Source organism: Panthera leo, chromosome C1 (assembly GCF_018350215.1).
Source record: "Panthera leo isolate Ple1 chromosome C1, P.leo_Ple1_pat1.1, whole genome shotgun sequence".
NCBI classification, from domain to species: Eukaryota; Metazoa; Chordata; class Mammalia; order Carnivora; family Felidae; genus Panthera; species Panthera leo.
In genome coordinates this window covers 150207856-150229759 of record NC_056686.1, presented here as the reverse complement: position 1 = coordinate 150229759, position 21904 = coordinate 150207856, and the positions used below count along the sequence as shown (strand labels likewise).

Sequence of the window (21904 nt, the reverse complement as noted above, 5' to 3'; positions counted from 1 at the left end):
AATGAGTTGAGAGCTATGACTGATAATCTGATCATGGTACTAACTTTAATTTGGTTTTCATTTCTTAACTCCCATTGACAGAATTAGGTTAAAGCATACACACGCAGACAGAATACTTCCATTATTAACCTTTACGGTGCTGAATTTCAAAGAGATTAACACAGACCATAAAATCACGTGTAATTTATATGAATGTAATTAAGAAGCATTTTAAATACAATTAATCTCCATGTCAGAATAAATCATGGTAAGAAATTACATATGGAGAATTTAGGATTTGAAAAGGTTAAATAATATTTTGAAGGAAGACATTTAAGTTTATCCTGAGTTTCCTGAAACATTGGGAAATAGACATTTTTAAATTAACTTTGTCCAAAAGAAAATCCTACTTTAATTATACTAGACATTCTTGACAGACCTGCCAGATACAAATGGGATTTCCTCCTGTTAAGTCTACAAAAATCTCTTGAAAGAATTATCTAAGACTCTATTAAATCAGAACATTGATATAAAAATCCTTGATAATTCTAAAACAATATCTGGGTCATATTTCTCTATTAGAAAATGTCTAGAAAATATTAATGCTGCAAAGCCTGCACATTCACAAAATGTAAGAGTTTAGAGCCCTTAAAGACACATATTATATCCAGCTTTTGGACAATTGAAACTAGTGATTCATATGTTAGTAAGTGCCTAACATACAGGAAAACATGACAAATAAGAGGTGAAGATAAGTTCCAGTCTTATTATTAACCACTAAGGTCACAAATTATCATGAAATAGAATAAAACCAAACTTATGATTATAGGTTAATAAAAGAAATTATTCCCATGTCTGCCAGTATTACCTATGATACATCATTTTCTGTTTATCTGTTTATAAAATAGGGCATATATCCTCCTCCCTATCTTATAAACTTTACCATGATAATAAAATATAATGTGAAAATATAAAGTTAGAAGTCTTAAAAATATGAAGCATACTTATTACGCTTAGCAATAGGGCTCAATTGCCACAAAGTAAAAATAGCAATAAGTAAACAGTAAGAAAATCATTATAAGCTAAAGGGAGAAAATGTTCTAATAAGATTTTATTGAAGGCAGAAATAAATACCTTTGGATTAAAGAAGTCAAATTACAATTACTCAAAAAGAGGGAATCTCCTCTCATTAATGAGTGAAAAGGAATCTAAGGTAATAGTGATCAACAAGTATTTTTAATTATATGTTTGTAATGTGGTATTAGCTCTAAACTAATGACATCTTCTGGATGGTATTTTACAGAGTGCTCTACACTGTAAATGGGACATTCAAGATGAGCTACTTTAGAGACAGAAAGATACAGACTAATTAAACAAGAAGAATAAAAGCTATTTGGGGTATCAAGTCTTCCATTGAACTACTTTCCTTTGTAAGGATAGACTTAGAAAATGTAATTTGCTTTCAAGAGCGAGAATTAACACAGCTAACAACCTTCCCACAGCTTGGGGAAAGGAGCAGTGGTAGGGAAAGGAAGCATAAATTTAGACAATAAAACGGAACTAAGGTGATGAAATGAACAGAGGTTTAGTCAAATTCATGGGAGAAGATTTCCTGGTAGAAATAAATTTCTAAAGAAAGCATTAGAAATTATATGCTTTAAGAAATTTAAAACCTGGTAAAACTATGAAGGGTATTTTCTGAGGCTAATTTTGCCAGGTTGACGAATTTGACAGCCTCATTAGATATAGCCAATCCAAAAGTATTTTGGATTACTCCATTTTTCAAAGGTAATGTCATCACTGACATAAACAGCAGAAACAAACTCCTTATTTTGGGCAAGATCTTTAACTTTCAGAATCTCAGTTTATTTATAAAGAAAGGATAACAATAATAATACTGAGGCCCAATTTTGTTTTGAGTATCAAAAAGATAGTATAGAATTACTTAAAAGAGCTTCCTAAATTGCAAAGTACCATGAAGAACCCAGCCATTTGGTTCCTAATTAAAACATAAAAATGTTTAGGGGCTATCGGCAGGACCCCATAATGTAAAGCTAAGAAATTAAGTTGGATAACTACTGTTCCAGCATTCACAAGAAATTTGCTAATTCCTAAGTTAACCCTTTTCTTTAAGTCTTGATTTAGAGTGATCCATTACTGCATCCTGGGTTCCTCTGAAAAGTATACTGTATTTAAGTTCATATAGCCTATTTGGCTTTAGTTATTTATTTTATTTTATTTTACTTTATTTTATTTTATTTTATTTTTTTATTTTATTTTTTCTAGTTAGGTATTTTATTTATTTTTTAATGTTTGTTTATTTTTGAGAGAGAGCAGGCATGAGTGGAGGAGGGGCAGAGATAGAGACACAAAATCTGAAGCAGGCTCCAGCAGTGTTGACAGCTCAGAACCTGACTCGGGGTTTAAACTCACAAACTGTGAGATCATGACCTGAGCTGAAGTCTGATGCTTAACCAACGGAGCCACCCAGGAGCCCCTTTGGTTCATTCATTTAAAGGAAAAGCTCTTTGGGGCGCCTGGGTGGCTCCATCGGTTAAGCATCTGACTTCAGCTCAGGTCATGATCTCACGGTTGTGAGTTTGAGCCGAGCAGGGCTCTGTGCTGATAGCTCAGAGCCTGGAGCCTCCTTCAAATTCTGCATCTCCTTCACTCTCTCTGCCCCTCCCCCGTTCTCTCTCTCAAAAGTAAATGAACATTTAAAAAAGTTTTTAAAAATAAAGGGAAAGCTCTTCATAGGTGTAGTATGAAACTCAGAAGGAAGGCTTCTCTTTCCTGTTTGCTTTTTTTTTAATATGAAATTTATTGTCAAATTGGTTTCCATACAACACCCAGTACTCATTCCAACAGGTGCCCTTCTCAATACCCATCACCCACCCCCCCCCAACCCTCCCATCAACCCTCAGTTTGTTCTCAGTTTTTAAGAGTCTCTTATGTTTTAGCTCCCTCCCTCTCTAACCTTTTTATCCTAAGCCAGGATATCCTTCTTTTCACACATATCACAATGTATGCATGCCTATCTGCATCAATGTCCAAATAAATAATTTTTAAAGTAATTAAACAATCATTAAAATCTGGGCAACATCTACTTCAAGTCATTCTCTTTCTTCAGCCAGTGGTTGTAGTATAATATAAGGAACACACAACTTACAGGGGCCCTTAGATGGAACAAGTGCCATGAAAATCTCAGAACTTCTATTTTCTTACTGAAAATTGGGAATGACACTTCATGAGGCTATTCTGAAGATTAAATTATGTACATTATTTTTTAATATAATATTCTCTCACTTATGGAATCAAAAAACATTTACAGAGTTTTGGGGTGTTTTTTCCTCCTCTGTAATATAATGCAGACATTAAAGTTTCCCTTAAGTCTTTCTACTTTGCAAAAAAATTCTACATGGAACTGCTTTTATTTATTTTTTCCAAACTAGAAATTTTTAAAAACTGCCCAAGTCCTTGCTTTGTTTTTATTTTTAAAATCTCCATTAACTATTTTATTTATACTCTTTCAAAACTTTTTGTATTATTTTGCTTTTATGAAAACACATTTATCATGTTTGTCATGTTTAATATCTTTTATCAAAAGATACAGGAGTTCTTTGTCCCTATTTCTAGAGTAACAGTAAGATGTTTCCTACATATAACTGCCTATGTTCTATAGCCATAACAGGCTTCTAATACAAATCTCTCATCCCAGGGGCTAGTCACAGTATTAAATTACAAACTAATTTCAAATGCATTGCTTGCCATCCTCTGGAATTAATGAGTTTTATTTTACGTTTAAAATAAATGGTCATACCTTTCTGTTCTATTCTAAATTAACAATTTTTGTATCTACTGAATTTTTAATATGATTATTTCAGGTATTTGAATATTGAAAAAATCATTTTCTAGTTTTGTGGGGTTTTTTTCCTTCAAATTTCTAATGGTGACAGCTTAATTAAGCATGATAGTGGAAACAGTATATACTAAATGGGAGTCAGGATTAGTTCTTTGTTCTAGACTTGCCATTAACAAATTAGACCATATTTCTCCAAATTTCAACTTCTTTTATCTAAAATAAGGGGGTAGGAGAAAGTCATTTTTAAGGTATCTTCTGCTGACCATAAGAACTGATTTTCCAAGAGTCACAGAGTTATAAGGAAAAGAAAATAACAAACCTCAGCTATACCCATAAGAGTGAAACAAACTAAGGGAAAAAAAAGATATACCTGCAATTTCTTCTAAAGTGTTGGCATGCATGTCCAGTAACACAGTTCCATTCAGAATACAACTTCTCAGCTCAAACAAGCTGTGCAATGACAGAGTGGCCACATAAGGCTTGCTCCATCTTTCTCCTCCGTCTTCCACATCTTCTTCAAACTTCAGCCACCTACACAAATAAATATTATCAGCACATTGAATATCATATTGTAGATGAATGATCCTTTATCCAAAGAATAAAAAGCAGAAACAGAAAAACAGTCACATTGCTTCTAGATTTTGTGGGCTTGGGAAGTAAAACCTAGCCCAAGTTATTTGGTTTATTTCATTTTAATTCCACTTAACAAGCATTCTTTTTGTCACTGAAAGATGTATAGAAAGCCAAGAAAAACTCAAATGTTATTTTTGTTAGTTTATCAAGCTCTGAAAAAATATTTACTGTGTTTATTCAGTGGTCACTGTGAATCTGCTGTAAAATTAATAGAGTATACTTCATAGAAGGATAATGGCAATTGAAAAAGATGCAAAAGAAAATGAAAGAGTACTCATTTTTCTGTAGTAGGAGGTCTTAAAATAGAATATTTGATCTCCTGATAATTTTTCCATTCGATTTTTAGGGAGACTAGTATAACTGGGGTCCTCTTCTGTAAGAAAAATAAATATTAGGCATGCTTGGATGAAATGTAGTACAGTCATTTCCTGGGGACTACAGGAACCTATAAGCACTGAGCTCAGTCTCTAATCCCTGGGCCTTCCTTCCAGGGATGGAGAACAGAGGAACCTGGATATCAAGGCGACAAATGGGAGACCACTGCCTTTTTGGAGTGAAATGAATTGTAATATTTAAGTTTCTTCAAGTAAGATAAGTGGAAGGAATAAAGAGAAAAAATGGAAGAAATAAAGAGAAACCAGAGATTCTACTGCTATGGCACAAGCACTAAATTTCTCTCATTCTTTTAGGGACTTGTTGTCTAATCCTAATAGATGACCAACTTAATTCCACCATTTGTAATATATCCTAAATAAAGCCTAAATTGCCTTTCCTCCCCTTCTCTTCACCATTTTCCTTATTTCTTCTCTCCTTAGTCATTTTTGCCCTAACTTCCTCTTTCTGTGCAATATCACTCAAATTCTCTATAAAATATTGTATTATTGTTTTATGTAGTCAAATGATCCAGCTCCAGGGGAGGAGAAATGTGTTGCAGTAACTAGTTAGGGAATCAGTGGATCAGCCAGAAAATAACCAACCACAAGGGCTAGTCAGAATGATTAATGTGCAGAGTTCTAAGAAAGATAAAGAAAGCTATTGATCTGTCCTCACTGTTCAGGGAGTAAAACATTGTCAGGAAATGAAAATGAAACCAATAGGGAAGAATAGTTGTGCCTACCAAAAGTTTATAGACAGGGAATACCTAATACCTACCATAAGTTTATAAGATATTTGAAGGTTGCAAAAATTTACATTTAAGCCACAAGTCACTGACTGTATTTCTTCAATGCTGGAATTTTATAGAATTTTTTTGTCTACACCGCTGGGAATTTTTCATATTATTGGTTCTTAATGATTTTCAGGCCTTGACAGGGACATAATATTTCATAAATCATTTGAAAGTTATTAGTACTGTTCATCAACTAATTCTCCCTCTCTACCTAGTAAAGAATAGGATATCACCACCTGGCTCCCCTTTTACTGGGTGAGATGATATGACTACTGACTACCTCTGGATAATGAATTGTAAGCAGAAATTATGTGCATCACTTCCAGACTATATTTTTTGCTCATTTTTCTAATTGATTTATGTTCATACTATTGAAATTTGGGAGTTCTTTACATATTCTACATATAATATTTTTGTCAAATATATGGTTTGCAAATTTTTTTTTTCAACGTTTTTAATTTATTTTTGGGACAGAGAGAGACAGAGCATGAACGGGGGAGGGGCAGAGAGAGAGGGAGACACAGAATCGGAAACAGGCTCCAGGCTCTGAGCCATCAGCCCAGAGCCTGACGCGGGGCTCGAACTCACGGACCCCGAGATCGTGACCTGGCTGAAGTCGGACGCTTAACCGACTGCACCACCCAGGCGCCCCATTGTCTTCATCCTCTTAACAGGATCTTTCACAGGACAAAATGTATTAATTTGGATGAAGTCCAATTTATGAATATTTTCTTTTATAGATTGTGCTTTCAATATCATGTCTAGAAATTCATCATAGACACCCTAAGTCCTCAGGTTTTTCTCCTGTTTTTTTTCTCAAATTTGTATAGCTTTATGTTTTACATTTAGATTTATGATTTATTTTGAATTAAGTTTGTATACACTCTGAGGTTTAGATTGAAATATTATTAATTTTTAACCTATAGCTGTCTAATTATTCAAGTACACTGTTGAAGAGACCATCCTTTTTCCATTTAATAGCTTTTGCCCTTTGTCAGAATCCAGGTAGCTATACATGGTTTGGTCTTTCTCAGTTCTCTATTCTCCTATATTTTTTCTCTCAAATTTATATAGCTTTATGTTTTACATTTAGATTTATGTGTTCCATTGATCTATCTGAAAAGAAATTTTAAAAACAAATCTATCTAAAAGTTATATTCCTTCTTTTAGAATAATTTCCTTCAAACTGGAGGCTTGGTCTTTTAGAAAAGAAAAATGGAGTCTCTGGGAATTCCAGTTTGGTAGTTAAGAAAAAAAAATAAATGGATGGACAATTTGATATGGCCATAGATTTTATGAATATAAAATAGGAAGAAGCATAAGATACTTCCCATAAAAGAAACTCACAAGTGACAAGTGTCAAGTTTCTAAACATTTCAAGATTCAGTGCTTTAGGCCAACTCCAGAATGATGTCAAAAGCTTTAAGAACTATTTAAATAATGTTTTTTAAAAGACTATGTTAAAAATTATATTTTATATTATATACATATATTCTCTATACACACACACACACACACACACACACACACACACACACCCCTAAGTGTATTTCTCTTTTCTGTTTCTTTATTCCATTTCATATTTCAAAGATAGGAATTAAGAGGTCTGGGAACACACCAAATCCTGTTTAAAGATTTGTAGGTTTGTAGTCAGTTGCAAAATGCCTGATTGCAGTTAATGACCTAAAGTGCTGCAATTTATTCCAGTTTTCAAATAAACTCAGCTGACATTTGTTTGAATAGCAAACTACAGCAAACAAGAGTCTCACAGGCATGAATGAGACGTAATGAACAATGAAAAAAAATCAAAATTGTAGGCCAATTGCATGACATTTTCTGTGGAGGGGGTGGACTTAAACCCTGTGAGATTATGTGATTTTCCTATGGTGTGTCTGGATCTGTTCTCATCCATGATTAACACATTGGAATCTCTTTCTACTAAACAACAATATAAAATAGGTGTTTCATGAATTCTTTGAAGATTAAGTTGATGATAATCTCTTCTGTAACACTCATATTAAAAATCTACAAAACAAAATTCTTCTGCAAATTAGAAATAGATGTTCTCCTTAGAAATTAACTCCCGTTTATTCTATTCCCGCTAATTCCTTTTAACTTTCCTAAGAATTTTTATTCTCTGATTCTACGCAAATAGAAAATAAAATACCAACCAAAATTGTAGCCTGGGGAGAAGTTACGAACTCTTAAGAGAAAACATCCTCTTTTGGGTAGGGCTAAGGCTACGGACGGTGGAAGAGGGACAAGGTTAGGGTGGAGGCTAGATATTAACATAACAACAACCACAAAGTGCCTATTTTAAGGGGAAAGGGGAAGTGAAAGATATCCAAACCTAGAAACATTAGTTATTCTTTTTTTTTTTTTTTTAACGTTTATTTATTTTTGAGACAGGGACAGAGCATGAACGGGGGAGGGTCAGAGAGAGAGGGAGACACAGAATCTGAAACAGGCTCCAGGCTCTGAGCAGTCAGCACAGAGCCCGACACGGGACTTGAACTCACGGACCGCGAGATGGTGACCTGAGCCGAAGTCGGACGCTTAACCGACTGAGCCACCGAGGCGCCCCAATATTAGCTATTCTTAATCCATATTATCTTCACATCTCATATCTCATGGAAAAATCTTGATGACTTAAACCTTTCCTAATTTTGAATATCAAATGCTTTCAGAGCATCAGTAAAATTGTTTTGATGCAATAATCCGTTTTGACACTGCCATGTCTGTATCAGAGGCCAACTGCTACCCCCTGCTTTGCCTCTTCTGAGCACATTTGTGGGAAGCATTTTTAAAGGGCAACCACAGTGAGTCAAGCATGTTGTCTTCATAATTGCACATCTGTGGTATCTTTGCAGGCTTTTCTATTAATAACATTATATGTTATCTATAAGCAGGACATTGGAATTGTGCTGATTTCATTAGCCCTTGTCATATGGCTTCTTTTAGGGTTTTTAAAAGTGAACAGCTGTTTTTCACAAACATTTATTAAATAATTATGATTCAAAAATTTAGCTTCAAAATCTAAAACTTTGCTTAAGTTTTACTTGGCAACAGCAGTGGGCATGAATTATTCAATTTGTGATATGTGACAGGTGCAATGTGCTGATAAAATATCCTTTTTATTTCTACTATTAGGGTAGAAAATTATTAATCCCCCCAGAATACTGATCAAAAGAAAGAAGGGCTTCAAATATTTATGCTAATGACTTATTAGAATTAAATTACATTTTGAAAATTAGATGGAATCCTAAATTAACTAAAATTAGTCCTTTTAGATGAACTAGGGCAACCAGAACAAAATTAATTCTGTTACTTTAAAACCCACTACATTTCTAAGCCCTCAATAAATACACTCTGTACTTCCCTGATGTATTGTGTCTCCGCCAAAATTCATCTACCCTCCTCTTCAATGTCTGCTGCTATTTTGATTGCTCATCAGATGTCTCCTTGAACCTCAAATAGCTGCACCATACGTAAGGTTCTAGAAGGATAGCTCAGAACACAGGTCCTATTGAATAACATTAGAGAATGCTAATAATTAACTGGATCAACTCTTTTGTTCTTTACCCATGAACAACAATACATTTTGGTGGTTTAGGATAAACCTGTTGTTCAGGTTAATCCATGAGAGCATGATAAAATCCTACCTGCTCAAGTATGCTAAAGAGAAAGGGCTACATTCTAGTCTCATTCTGCCATTGTGATATTTCATGAGAGTGAGCAAGTCGCAAGGAAGTTACTGCTTAAAAGGAACAGATCACTATTTTATCTGGAAGGTGAAAAATCACCAATCATTTTAAGAATAAGCGAGTTACTCCTGACAAAACACACATTCCAATCTTACTTCTCAGCTCTATCATGTAGGATGAGAGTAAAGAAAAGAATATAAAAGAAATGCTTCCAAAAAGTACTTCCCAGCAATAAGGAGACTCAAACTAACAACAGCTTCCTAGTCATCATACCCAATAGATCGCCCTTCTTCCTGCCATCCAGGAATAGCTAGCATTTCTTATAATCAGGTCAAGACAGATGTGTCTAGCCTTAAACAGGGAGGTTTGCATTTTATTTTATATATTTTAATGTTTATTTACTTTTTAGAGAGAGAGCTAGAGTGTGAGCAGGGGAGGGACAGAGAGAGAGAGACAGAGAGGGAAACACAGAATCCGAAGCAGGCTCCAGGCTCTGGGCTGTCAGCACAGAGCCCGATGTGGGGCTCGAACACACGAACTGTGAGATCATGACCTGAGCCACAGTCAGATGACTGAGCCACCCGGGCACCTCCGCATTTTAAATTCCTTTTCAACAACTCTTTAGTCATGAGAGAGTAAAATTTATAATGCTAATTGGTGCATAAGATTATCATATATTGGTTTTCTGTCATCAAATAACAAAGATAAGCATTCATATTATATATTTGAAAAAGTCCAAAGCACTTAGTTTTTGATGCAGTTGGAAGAAAACAATAAGATGGATGGTTTTTAATCTTAAAATTTACCATGTCATATAAAAACTACTTCAAATTTAGTCCTTTACTTAAAATATATAATAAAGCTTCAGAAAGAAAATGATTACATGATTTTTTCATTAAAAAAGGTAATTCATACAGAATAACATATCACTAAGCATTAAAAAAGGCAAATAAATAATACAATGGTTTGACATAAAATATGAACAGTTAGCTCACAGGAAAAAAATTAAAACATATGCAAAGATGTTCCATTTCGCCAATAATTTTAAAAATGTAAATTAAAATAAGATTTATTTTTCATCTATAAAATTAGCAAAAAAAAATCTAAAAGTTTAATGATTTACTCCAGCAAGGGTTTGAGGGAAATAAGCACTCTCATACACCGTTCATAAAAGTATGAATTACCAAAACATTTTATAAAGTCAATTTTGCAATCTCTATCAAAATTTAAAAGCCTGCTGTTCTTGGTACATAAGTTCCACTGCTAGAAATTCACCTTACTTAGGGGTGCCTGGGTGGCTTTGATGGTTAAGCGTCCAACACTTGGTTTCCGCTCGGAACATGATCTCAAGATTGGTGAGTTGGAGCCCAGCATCAGGCTCTGCACTGACAGTGTGGAGCCTGCTTGGGATTCTTTCTCTTCCTCTCTCTCTGCCCCTCCCCTGTTCATGCGCTCAACTCTCTCTCTCTCTCTCTCTCTCTCTCTCTCCAAATAAATAAATAAACTTTTTAAATAAAATTGTAAAAAGTTATTTTGAAAAAACACCTATGTTGAAATGTACACATATCCTAGAAACACATTACAAAATATTTTTATCCTCACCAAATAGTACATAAATCCAGTATACCTACAGCCTCTTAGAATGCTTTCCCTTTCTTAAAAAAAAAAAAAAAAAAAAAAAAAAAGCCCCACACTCAAATTATCATATAATATGCCTAGTTTGGGCACAGGCCAGCAGTTGAAAAGATAGAAATAAATTACTTTTAGATTCTTATTGTTTTCCTGATGACACACAAATTATGCTGCTGTTTATCTTTCAGGCTGCAGCTGTTGCTGGCTCTGCATCACTGTTTACTATAATTGCTGTCTTCAGATCTCATTCTGACCCATATCCCATTATAGGATATGCCCAGGCCAGATGAGCCATTTCAGAAATCGACAGCACTCACGAATGTTTGCAAAACCATGGCTTTACAAATCTTTTTTCCAATAGCATGAAAATTATTTCCTATACCTTCCCGCTCAGCAAAAATCCTCACCTGGCTGTTTCTCGCCATTCAGCATCCTCACCTTCACGCCAGCAAATCTCATCCAGTTCTGTGAAAAGGTCATGAGGAATGTGTTCTTCATCATCATCCTCAGTTCCAAGAATAAACTGTACTCGTTGTGATGGCGTGTCTAGAGAAAACCAGAGACGTGAGTATGCATTACCATGACTTCAAGCTTAAAATTTCCTGGTCACCCAACTCCAACACCACTCCAGACTCACATCTCCCTGCCCGCCCCCTGCAACACTCATCCATGGTAGATTTGGTAAATTAAAACTAAATTTAGCATTACCTGAAGTCTAGTATAATTTGGGAGCAAAAATATGTAAAATGTAGATACGTTATATATATATATATATATATATATATACACACACACACACACATACATATATATATATATATATTCAAAATAATATTAAATGTTATGATTATTTTTGGATTGTTTACAGCATTAATCATAGAAACTATTTCTATATTTCCCTCACACACACATACATGCATTTTCTCTCATCATATATGCTATACTTTATGGGAATATTTAGAACAGGCTATGATAAAATTCACTTATACTAAAACTATGCTGAATGTAATTCACCATGAACTCCTTTGTGAGGCTCTTTTTTAGTCACACCTTTGTCCCTTCCCGAACCCTGACAACCACTAATCTGGTCTCCACTGCTATGGTTTTACCATTTCCAGAATGCTATCTAAACAGAAACTAAATCCAAAATCATCCGAGTGTGATATCATCTACTGGTGGTGTTTGCTTAAACATTCAAAGATCTCTCAACCATGACTACGGTGCGAGTCACTACGTTCTTGGTAGGGGAGTAAAATAATGCGTGGTTTGGACACAAGACACACAGTCTCAAAGGTGTACATGGTGTTCCCGGAAAGAACATGTTGCTCACAATTTGAGGGTCTCTGGAGAAGGGACCTACATCATTTGGCAGACGTAGATTGACGGTGTTTTCTACAAGGCTTCCAGTCCTGCTAGTTGGCCTTAGAGTTTCCAGTTCGGTTAAGATAACTGGATCTAGACCCTGTTTCTAGACGCACTGCATGAGAACAGTTAGTCCAGTCTGATCTGTTTGCCTACGCTACCCACGAAGTGGCATTTACTCATTCCACTGTGCGACCGCTACAGAAAAGGGGGTAGGGAAGACACCCAAAGGTGTTATTAGGGTTTTTGTGTGGGAGATGAAGGCACTGAGAACATCCTTGCATTTCTGATAAACTTCTTAAGCTCAAAAGCAATGATAATACAAACAATGGGCAGAGTCACCTAGCAGAGAATGGCAGGACAGCAGTCAATTATATTTATGGATCTTGTCACAGATTGGGAGAGACACATGAAGGTATCTTTCTTTATGAGGAATGCTCCAGGAGAAATTCTGGAAGATCATTAAATTCACTTCCACACGGTACCATTAAACGTGTTCATCTCCAGAAGCTATACCTTCACCTTCTTTCCACCCTACTCACACCCAGACCTTTTGTTGGAAAGGGTAAAAAGTAAAAATGAAAAGGGAACTTTCATAAAATTTATAAAAATTTATGCCTTCCACTTGAATTCATTTGGGCCACTGCAGGGAGACTTGGCAAGCAGTATACTCAACCAAGTGGTGATTATACTTATTATTTAGGACCGTGTCAAACCAACAAGAATGTCTAAGTGCCTAAACCAGAATTAAGTATTGAATTCCTGAGGCCCCCTGTTAGCTGGACTACCACTCAGAGAGTGTACCAATCAGGATGGACTAAGGTTGCTATAAGGGAAAAGGGATGATATATCACATCCAGAAATGGTCTTGGTGGAATCTTGGATAGTCAAAGCAAGGTTATTAATCCCTTTCTTCCTGATCACTATCCACAAAGTGGCTGAGAGTAAATTATCCCTTTCTGGGGGGAGCCACATTCAGTGACCAAACTGCCTTCGCTAATATGTAGTACGTGGACTAGGAGGAAAGGAGGAAGGCAGAGTCAGAAGTCTTTTCATTTTGATTTTTGAAGATGTCCTTCCAACACTTAACAATAACAGATGCTGGTGGGTAATAGGGACTGTGGAAGGTCCACTGGATTTTTGAGTGAATTTGGGGATAAAATAAAGCATGTTATCTAACTTCAAATGATTCAAAAAGCTGAAAACATAACACAGTTTAGTTTCAAGGGCCACAATGGCGTATCTAGAATCAACTGATCAGAGTGGAAGAGCAACACGATAACCTCAGATTAGAGACATCTGCTGACCTCTTATCAAGATAACATCTCCTAAATTCTAGCCCGGTTTCCATGTAAGGGCTCCAGGACTTTCCCAGGGCTGCAGGCTGACTACAAGAATTTACCTAAAATTCTTTGGTGAGTGTTTCATTCTTTAGCAGGTCATTTATATCAGCATGATAAACCCAATCCAGTACGGTAGGAGTCCAATATTAATTGGTGCCTAATCTGTGGTTTCCCCTTGAATTTGTCTCTTTTAGGGAAATCTTCATGACAGGGTCAAAGCTCTCTTGTAGCAGACAAGATCTACTGCAGAAAATTCCAAGAACTCTTACTTCCATCTCCAAATGATCTGAAGTTGGCATGGCAGACCGTAAGAGGAATCTGAGCTAAACAACAGCTCAACTATTGCCATTCTCCTGTAACCAGCATTGCACAACCCACTTTACCCATTTCCCAAGAAAGCCAGCCAACATTCTCATGATTTGCCTGATTTGTGTACATAGGGCTGATGAATTTCCCTCTCATGCTCAGTGTAAGTACATATCTCTGAAACTATTGTCTGAAAAGAAATGCAAATTTGTTGTGCCAATTGTCACAATTGGACGAACCTGAGACTGACTAGAAGCTTGTCAAGGAAGTCCCCTTGCCTAAAGGAGGGTTGGTACCAACCATTTAGGCAGCTGTTTTAAAATTTATTCCCTGGTTCTCAGCCTACAACTATCCTCTCACACTGCCCCAATTCCTCCTTTAAACAGGCAATAAAGTAAAGGAATATTTATTGCTCCACTGATTTACAATTTGATCAGCAAGTTTGCTACCAATCCCAATGGACTTCTCTCAATCCATTAGTCATCCCATGAATCAGCTCTGATGCCCTCCTCCTTCGTCCTCCAAACATCCATGTCTCTGTCAGCATCCCTTCCTCATTGCCAAAACTGTCAAGAACTGTGAAGGGTGTTAGCATTTACCCTGACATTTTATGGATGCTGGAAAAAGACAGGAGACTCCTAGAGACAAAACATAGTTTATCACTCACAACAATAGCATTCATCAGATGAAAATCATTTGTACTGGTACTCCAACCACAATTCCCACAGGAGAATTTGCAAAGAGCCAAGAGATGCTGCATAAACAACGGGTTGTGTTATAAGAGGGGGCCAATGTTATGGGACCCAACTCCTTCCTAAGGGACAGTAAGCCTCCCTGACCTCTGTCTCATAGGAAGACATGATGTTTACTAAACTGTACAGTAAACAGAGATACTATCTCTATCTTCCAAGTCTGTTCACTATACTGACATCCTTGAAAAGAAAGGCACAAAGGCAGTCAATGCCTCTGCTCACAAGATATAAAGGAACATGGCCGTGAATATGGTTGTGGGGAGACAATTCTCCAAGGATCTGTCACTCTCAGAAAACATCTTTGGAGTCTGTGTTGCTAAATTGAAACTAGCCCTTATAAAACTTCTTACCATCTTTATACCTCTTAATATTCCCAACTTTATTTATCCATTCTTTAATTTACTCTCTAAGGATTATAAAAAAAAAAAAAAAAGGATGCCTAGGGATTTTGCCTTCATCATTTCCTCTTTGGTTTATATTTTTAAAATATTATCTGATTACTTACCTAGAGATCTTTACTAGGTTGCTGGACACAAAATCAAAATATAAAAAACACTCTATTCCTATATTGCAGTAAAAATTATTTAAAAATCTAGTAGAAAAAATTCCATTTACTTTAGAAGCAAAAATACAAGGCTATCTAGGAATGAATTAAAAAATATGTAATACATTCATAATGAAAACTATAAAACTTTATTAAATGATATAAAAGTAGACCTAAATAAATGAATGAGTATATACTAATGAGAAGCCTCAATAGTGGAAAACTGTCTCATAAATTCAATGTTATTCCAACAAAACATTTGGTATTTTCAAATATTTTTGTAAAACACAAAAGAACGAGTAAATCAGTAACAAACGCAAAGTCATTACTGAATTCTATAATATTAAATATTTCACTTGTGAAAGTAAACCAATTAATCAGTTATTTAAAAGATTAGGTTATAATGATCACAATTGAGAGGATTTCAGAAGTCAAAAGTGAAAATATACATATAATACAAAACATAGCATCATACTTTCTGAGTAATAAATAAATGTTTGTGGTGAGGAATTGCCTATCTCATTAGCTTTGTCTTCTGCCACTCTTTGCCTTGTTATTCCATTCAGAGTACATTAGCTTTCTTTCAGATTCTTAAAAATACCATGCTCCTTTCCATGACAGGGTCATTGCACACACTGTTTCCTCTAGCTCTCCTATGTATCGTTCAGCATCTACTTCGATGTGATATACTTCAGCAAGCCTACCTAAACAGCTTTGCAAAATACACGCAGAAACACGCATATAAGCACATTCGTATGCAAACAATTAAGTTAGGCATCTGTTTTCCGAATTCATAGCACTCTGTACTTCTAGTTACATTTATCTTGATCGTAATTTTAAATGTGTTGCACAATAATAAATTAAATATTTTAAATTGTCAAAATTAGTCTCTTGGAAAAAAGTAGGAACAAGTCCTAAGAGAGAAAATTATGCATGCAAAAATGCTTTTCAAACTATAAAGCATTATATGAGTATTATTGATGATGATTGATGCTAGTGGTGTGTTATAATGATAATATAGGTCTATCAAAATAGATTTAGAGTTTAAAACAGGAAGAATGAGAAAATAGTAGTGCCATTGATTAAAAGAGCTATAACATAGATGGACCTTGACCGCATTATGCTAAGTGAAATAAGTCAGAGAGAGAAAGATAAATACTGTATGCTCTCACTTGTGGAATCAAAACAAAAAACAAACACACACACACACACACACACACACAAAGAGATTTGTGGTTACCAGGGGCAGGGGGGTGGGGACTAGGGGAACTGGAAGAAGGTGGTTGAAAGGTATAAACTTCCAGTTATAAGATGAATAAGTACCAGGCATGTAATGTACAACATGATGACTATAGTTAACATTCCTGTATGATATTTAGGAAAGTTGTTATGAGAGTAGATCCTAAGTGTTCTTAGCACAAGGGGAATTTTTTTTAATCTTTTTATTGTTATCTGCATGAGATGATGGAGGGTGGGTGTTGATTAACCTATGGTGGTAATCATTTCACAATATATGTAAATCAAACCATCATGTTATATACATTAAACTTACACAGTAATGTGTGTCAATTATTTCTAAAAAAAAAAAAAAAAAAAAACAAAACAGGGAAAAAGAGGGTTGTCAAAATGAGAACCTGTATTACAAGCGGAGAGCTCAAAAAAAAAAAAAAAACTTTCAGATACGCTGAATTTGAAGGGACTCTGGGACAAACATACAAAGATGGTCATAGGGCAGTTGGAGGTTTGAATGTGGAAAAAAGGGCAGGGTCAGTGGTAGAGACATGGGTGGCATTCAACCAGAGAAGTCATATGATTATAATGAATGAGTACTCAAAAATGAAAGAAGAGTAGGGATAGAAAGAGACTCAACATCAGGGGAGTAATCAGCTTAAAAATTTGGAAGAAGGAAAAGGAGTTAACAAAAGAATCAGAAAAGGAATAGATACGTAAAAGAATTGACACATTAAACAAACATATTTAATGGATACCTTCCATAGGTCAGGTACTATTTAAGGAGTGAATTAACACTGATATAAACAGAAAAAAATCTCTGCCCTCATAGAGAATAGAGCTGATGGAGAGATAATATAACATAAGCCATGTTTGAAAAGGATTTCAAAAGAATAAGAAGTCAATAATGTCAGATGCTATAGAATCAATGATGAGAACTAAGTAGCAGCTACAGGATTTGGCTAGTTGAATGTTCAATAGCACTGCAATTCCAGAGAACATATATTATCAGAAATAAACAGGTTGTTTCCATTTGGAATAGAGATTATATTTTCAACGAATTGTTAGTTAAGGAAATCAAACTTACATAGTTACACTTCCAGAGGAAAACCACTAATAGAATAGTAATTGTAAACAAGCAAGTTCCCTAGCAAAGTTTCATTTTTTTATTATTACCTATGTTACTTATATTGTTTTAATTACTCACATATTAATACCAGGTTCTAAAGTACAGTTTTCCTAATAATGAATGAAAATATTCTCCTTTCTGTAGGCTTTGTTTCCAAGTTCACTATTTTTCAGGCACTTTCTGGAGAATAGTCAACAGATATGTCGAGAAATGTACTTTTCATAACAATATAACAAGTAAAATGACAGAAGTGAATTGTAAAATTTGCATTTTACATACATGACCTTAATGTCATGAAGACTGCAAGCCTCTTGCACTATGACATTTAGCTCAAGGGAGCAGATTCGCAATATGAAATGTTTACCATTATGCATTTCTGAATTACTTTATCCTTGTTTCTTCCTCTTTATCCTTGTGTACTTTAGGTAAATCAATATTCAGATAATCTATCTTATGAAATTATGAAATAATGACCACTTTGATGGTTCTGTTTCAAATTCATGTCCAGTCTCTGCAGATCAATATTTTCCTTCATTTGAACTTTAAAATTTTGCTCATGTTTTTTAATATTACATACAGTCTGCTCATTTAGATTCCTACATTTACTTCATTTACATAATTGAAATAATGTATTTATTGCTATTAATGATAATTTGCTCATTCTGTTATAGGGTAACAGATTAATAAAATAATATTTCAGCTGAAGCACTAAGAGCCAATATGTATTTCTCTCCAAAGAGGATATAAGAATACATGCAGAATTTATAAACCATGTTCCTGAAAACCTACTTATCTAACTCCTCACCCACAGTAAGGCTATAAAAGGTCATAAGTTGAAAACAGTAGACACGTTTTGGAGAGGACTTTTTCAGAGAAAGCTGTAACGTGAGTTCCAAGTCTCCTTGCTCCCCTACAAAGGCAGGGAAGAGGGGTGTCTACCCCTTCCTCGAGCAAAGTGAGTAGACCTCCAAGGGCATCAGAAGGGCTTGATATATCCCCTGCAATGAACTGGGGTATGATTTCTGCCTGAGAAACACAGTCTGCCTAGCTGCTGATGGCTGAGATTGCTGCTTTAGTAACATACTCTTCCAGTATTATCAAGGCAATGGGAGTATGTATATTTTCTGTGAATCATATATGGGCCACACATGAGAGAGACAGAGAGACAGAAGGAGAGAGAGAGAGAATGTGGAATGTGGACTTATCTTTGATCCTGTCCAAGAGGCTGCCATGAAGCAGAGACAAGACTTTAGCAGAGAGGATCTGTTACTATAGCTGAATGCCTAGGGGATTAGGAGGAATAAGCAATAAGGCAGAAGAGAGTGCAGGTGAGAGACCCTCCAGGGGACAATGAGTAAATTCAAATCCTTATTAAGCCTAGAGTGTGTGAAATCAGCTTGCAATAGTACGAGTTAAGTAAGAACTTTCCTGCCCAAATCCCTTAGGTTCTCTCATTTCCTATGATCCAAATCTGAAAGGATCAGAAACCAAAGTCAGGACTATGAATGAACATCTGAAAGAAGGAGAAGTTCAAGGTAGGAGAAAAGAAAAAAGCAACTACGTCCTCTTTCCTCAACTGCAGCAGGCCTGGGCAAGAGAAGGGGGAAAAGCCTTAGGGTTAAAGCAAGTTCAAAATTTTCACCATTACATGAGACTAAATATTTTAATTACTGATTAGAGGACTTTGAGTTACCTAAAAGTGACTAGAAAAGCTGAGGAGTCCACCAGAGTTTTCACTGGAGAGCAGAATAACAATCAGACCCACTGAATAAATATAAAGACTTTATGATTAAATCTGACATGTAGTATTCATTCAATGTAACAGTTACAAAAATCATACAAATGATCATACTTCTTTCATATTCATAAATGGGTCATTAACCTTTAAACCCTATGTTTTACTGACACAGTTGACTATGTTGAGATTATAAAGAGAGAAAAAAATAGATTTTTCATTTATTAATATCTTCTATGGGCCAGCCATTTTCATTTACTATCTCTTCTATGTCTTACAATAACCCAGTTGAAAGGGCACTGGTATTAATCAGTCTTAAAATACAGCGCAGGGGCACCTGGGTGGCTCAGTTAAGCATCCAACTTTGGTTCATGTCATGATCTCACAGTTCAAGCCCTGCATCGGGCTCTGTGCTGACAGCTCAAGTCTGGAGACTGCTTTGGATTCTGTGCCTCCCTCTCTCTCTGTCCCTCCCCAACTTGCTCACATGCACACGCTCTCTCTCTCAAAAATATAATCATTAAAAAAAATTTTTAGGTGCGCCTTGGTGGCTCAGAAGGTTAATGGTCCAACTTGGGCCAGGTCATGATCTCACAGTTCATGAGTTCGAGCCCCGCATCAAGCTCTGTGCTGACAGCTCAGAACCTCAAGCCTGCTTCAGATTCTGTCTCTCTCTCTTTCTGTCTGTCTGTCTCTCTCTCTTTCTCTCCCCTCCCCCACTCACCCTCTGTCTCTCTCTCTGTCTCTCAAAAAATAAGTAAACATTAATAAAAATTTTAAAAATAATCAGTGCAAATAATGAAGCAGGTTGAAAACCGGTGCATTCATGTTCATGAATAGGAGGATTCAATATTGTCAAGATGTCAGTTCTTCCCAACATGATCGATACATTCAATGCAATCCCAATTGAAATCCCAGAAAGCTATTTTATGGACATCATCAAACTGATTCTAAAGTTTATATGAAGAGGCAAATGATATTAGCCAACATAATATTGAAAAATAAGAATAGTTGGAGGATTGACGCTACCTGACTTCCATGCTTACAAGGAAGCGACAGTAATCCAGACAGTGTGATATTGGCAAAAGAATAGACAAATAGATCATTGGAAAAGAATAGAGAGCCCAGAGATAAACCCCCATATATATAGTCAACTAATCTTTGACAAAAAAGCAAAGGCAATATAATGGAGCAAAGATAGCCTCTTCAACAAATGGTTGCTAGCACAACTGGATATCGCATGCAAAAACATGAATCTAGACATAGACCTTATGTCCTTCATAAAAATTAACTAAAAATGGATCATATTCCTAAATGTAAAACACAAATCTGTAAAATTCCTAGAAGATAACACAGGAGAAAACCTAGATGACGTCTGGTATGATGGTGCCTTTTTAAGATACAACACCAAAGACTATCCGTGAAATAAAGAATTGATAAGCTGGAATTCGTTAAAATTAAAAATTTCCAGCTTTGTAGGAGAGGCTAAAGTCTGGGATTGTGATGGCTCCCGCTTTGGTTTTTTTCTTCAACATTACTTTGGCTATTTGGGGTCTTTTATGGTTCCACACAAATTTTAGAATTGTTCGTTCTAGCTTTGAGAAGAATGCTGGTGCAATATTGATTGGGATTGCACTGAATGTGTAGACTGCTCGGGTAGTGTTGACATTTTAACAATATTTATTCTTCCAATCCATGAGCATGGAATGTTTTTCCATTTCTTTATATCTTCTTCAATTTCCTTCATAAGCTTTCCATAGTTTTCAGCATACAGATCTTTTACATCTTTGGTTAGGTTTATTCCTAGGTATTTTATGGTTCTTGGTGCATTTGTAAATGGGATAAGTTTCTTTATTTCTCTTTCTGTTGCTTCATTATTGGTGTATAAAAATGCAACCGATTTCTGTACACAGATTTTGTACCCTGCGACTTTGCTGAATTCATGTATCAGTTCTAGCAGACTTTTTGTGGAGTCTGCTGGGTTTTCCATGTAGAGTATCATGCCCTCTGTGAAAAGTGAAACTTTGACTTCATCTTTGCCAATTTTGATGCCTTTGATTTCATTTTGTTGTCTGATTCCTGATGCTAGGACTTCCAACACTGTGTTAAACAACAGCGGTGAGAGTGGACATCCCTGTCGTGTTCCTGATCTCAGAGGGAAAGCTCTCAGGTTTTCCTCATTGAAGATGATATTAGCTGTGGGCTTTTCATAAATGGTTTTTATGATATTTAAGTATGTTCCTTCTATCCCGACTTTCTTGAGGGTTTTTATTAAGAAAGGATACTGTATTTTGTCTTTTTCTGCATTGATTGACAGGATTATATGGTTCTTATCCTTTCTTTTATTAATGTGATATATAACATTGATTTGCAAATATTGAACCAGCCCTGCAGCCCAGGAATGAATCTCACTTGATCATGGTGAATAATTCAGTAAGTTTTGATGCTTAAGTCATAAGTATTCAGGAATACAATATGCTATTTTGCCAACTTCCTTCTTCCAGAGTAGCTTACTGGGGAGACGA

General features: G+C 35.6%; 1 protein-coding gene across 2 annotated transcripts in view; it reads right to left on the bottom strand.

The window, feature by feature from the left end:
• Positions 1 to 21904, bottom strand: part of SLC4A10 (solute carrier family 4 member 10) — a 187896-nt gene that overhangs the window by 126156 nt on the left and 39836 nt on the right. For both annotated transcript variants that reach the window (XM_042952554.1, XM_042952553.1), the window contains exons 3-4: positions 11386 to 11524; positions 4212 to 4372 (exon numbers count right to left, since the gene is read on the bottom strand). In XM_042952554.1, coding sequence (XP_042808488.1) covers positions 4212 to 4242 — 31 coding nt within the window. In that variant the 5' untranslated portion in view covers positions 4243 to 4372; positions 11386 to 11524. The remainder of the gene's footprint in view (positions 1 to 4211; positions 4373 to 11385; positions 11525 to 21904) is intronic.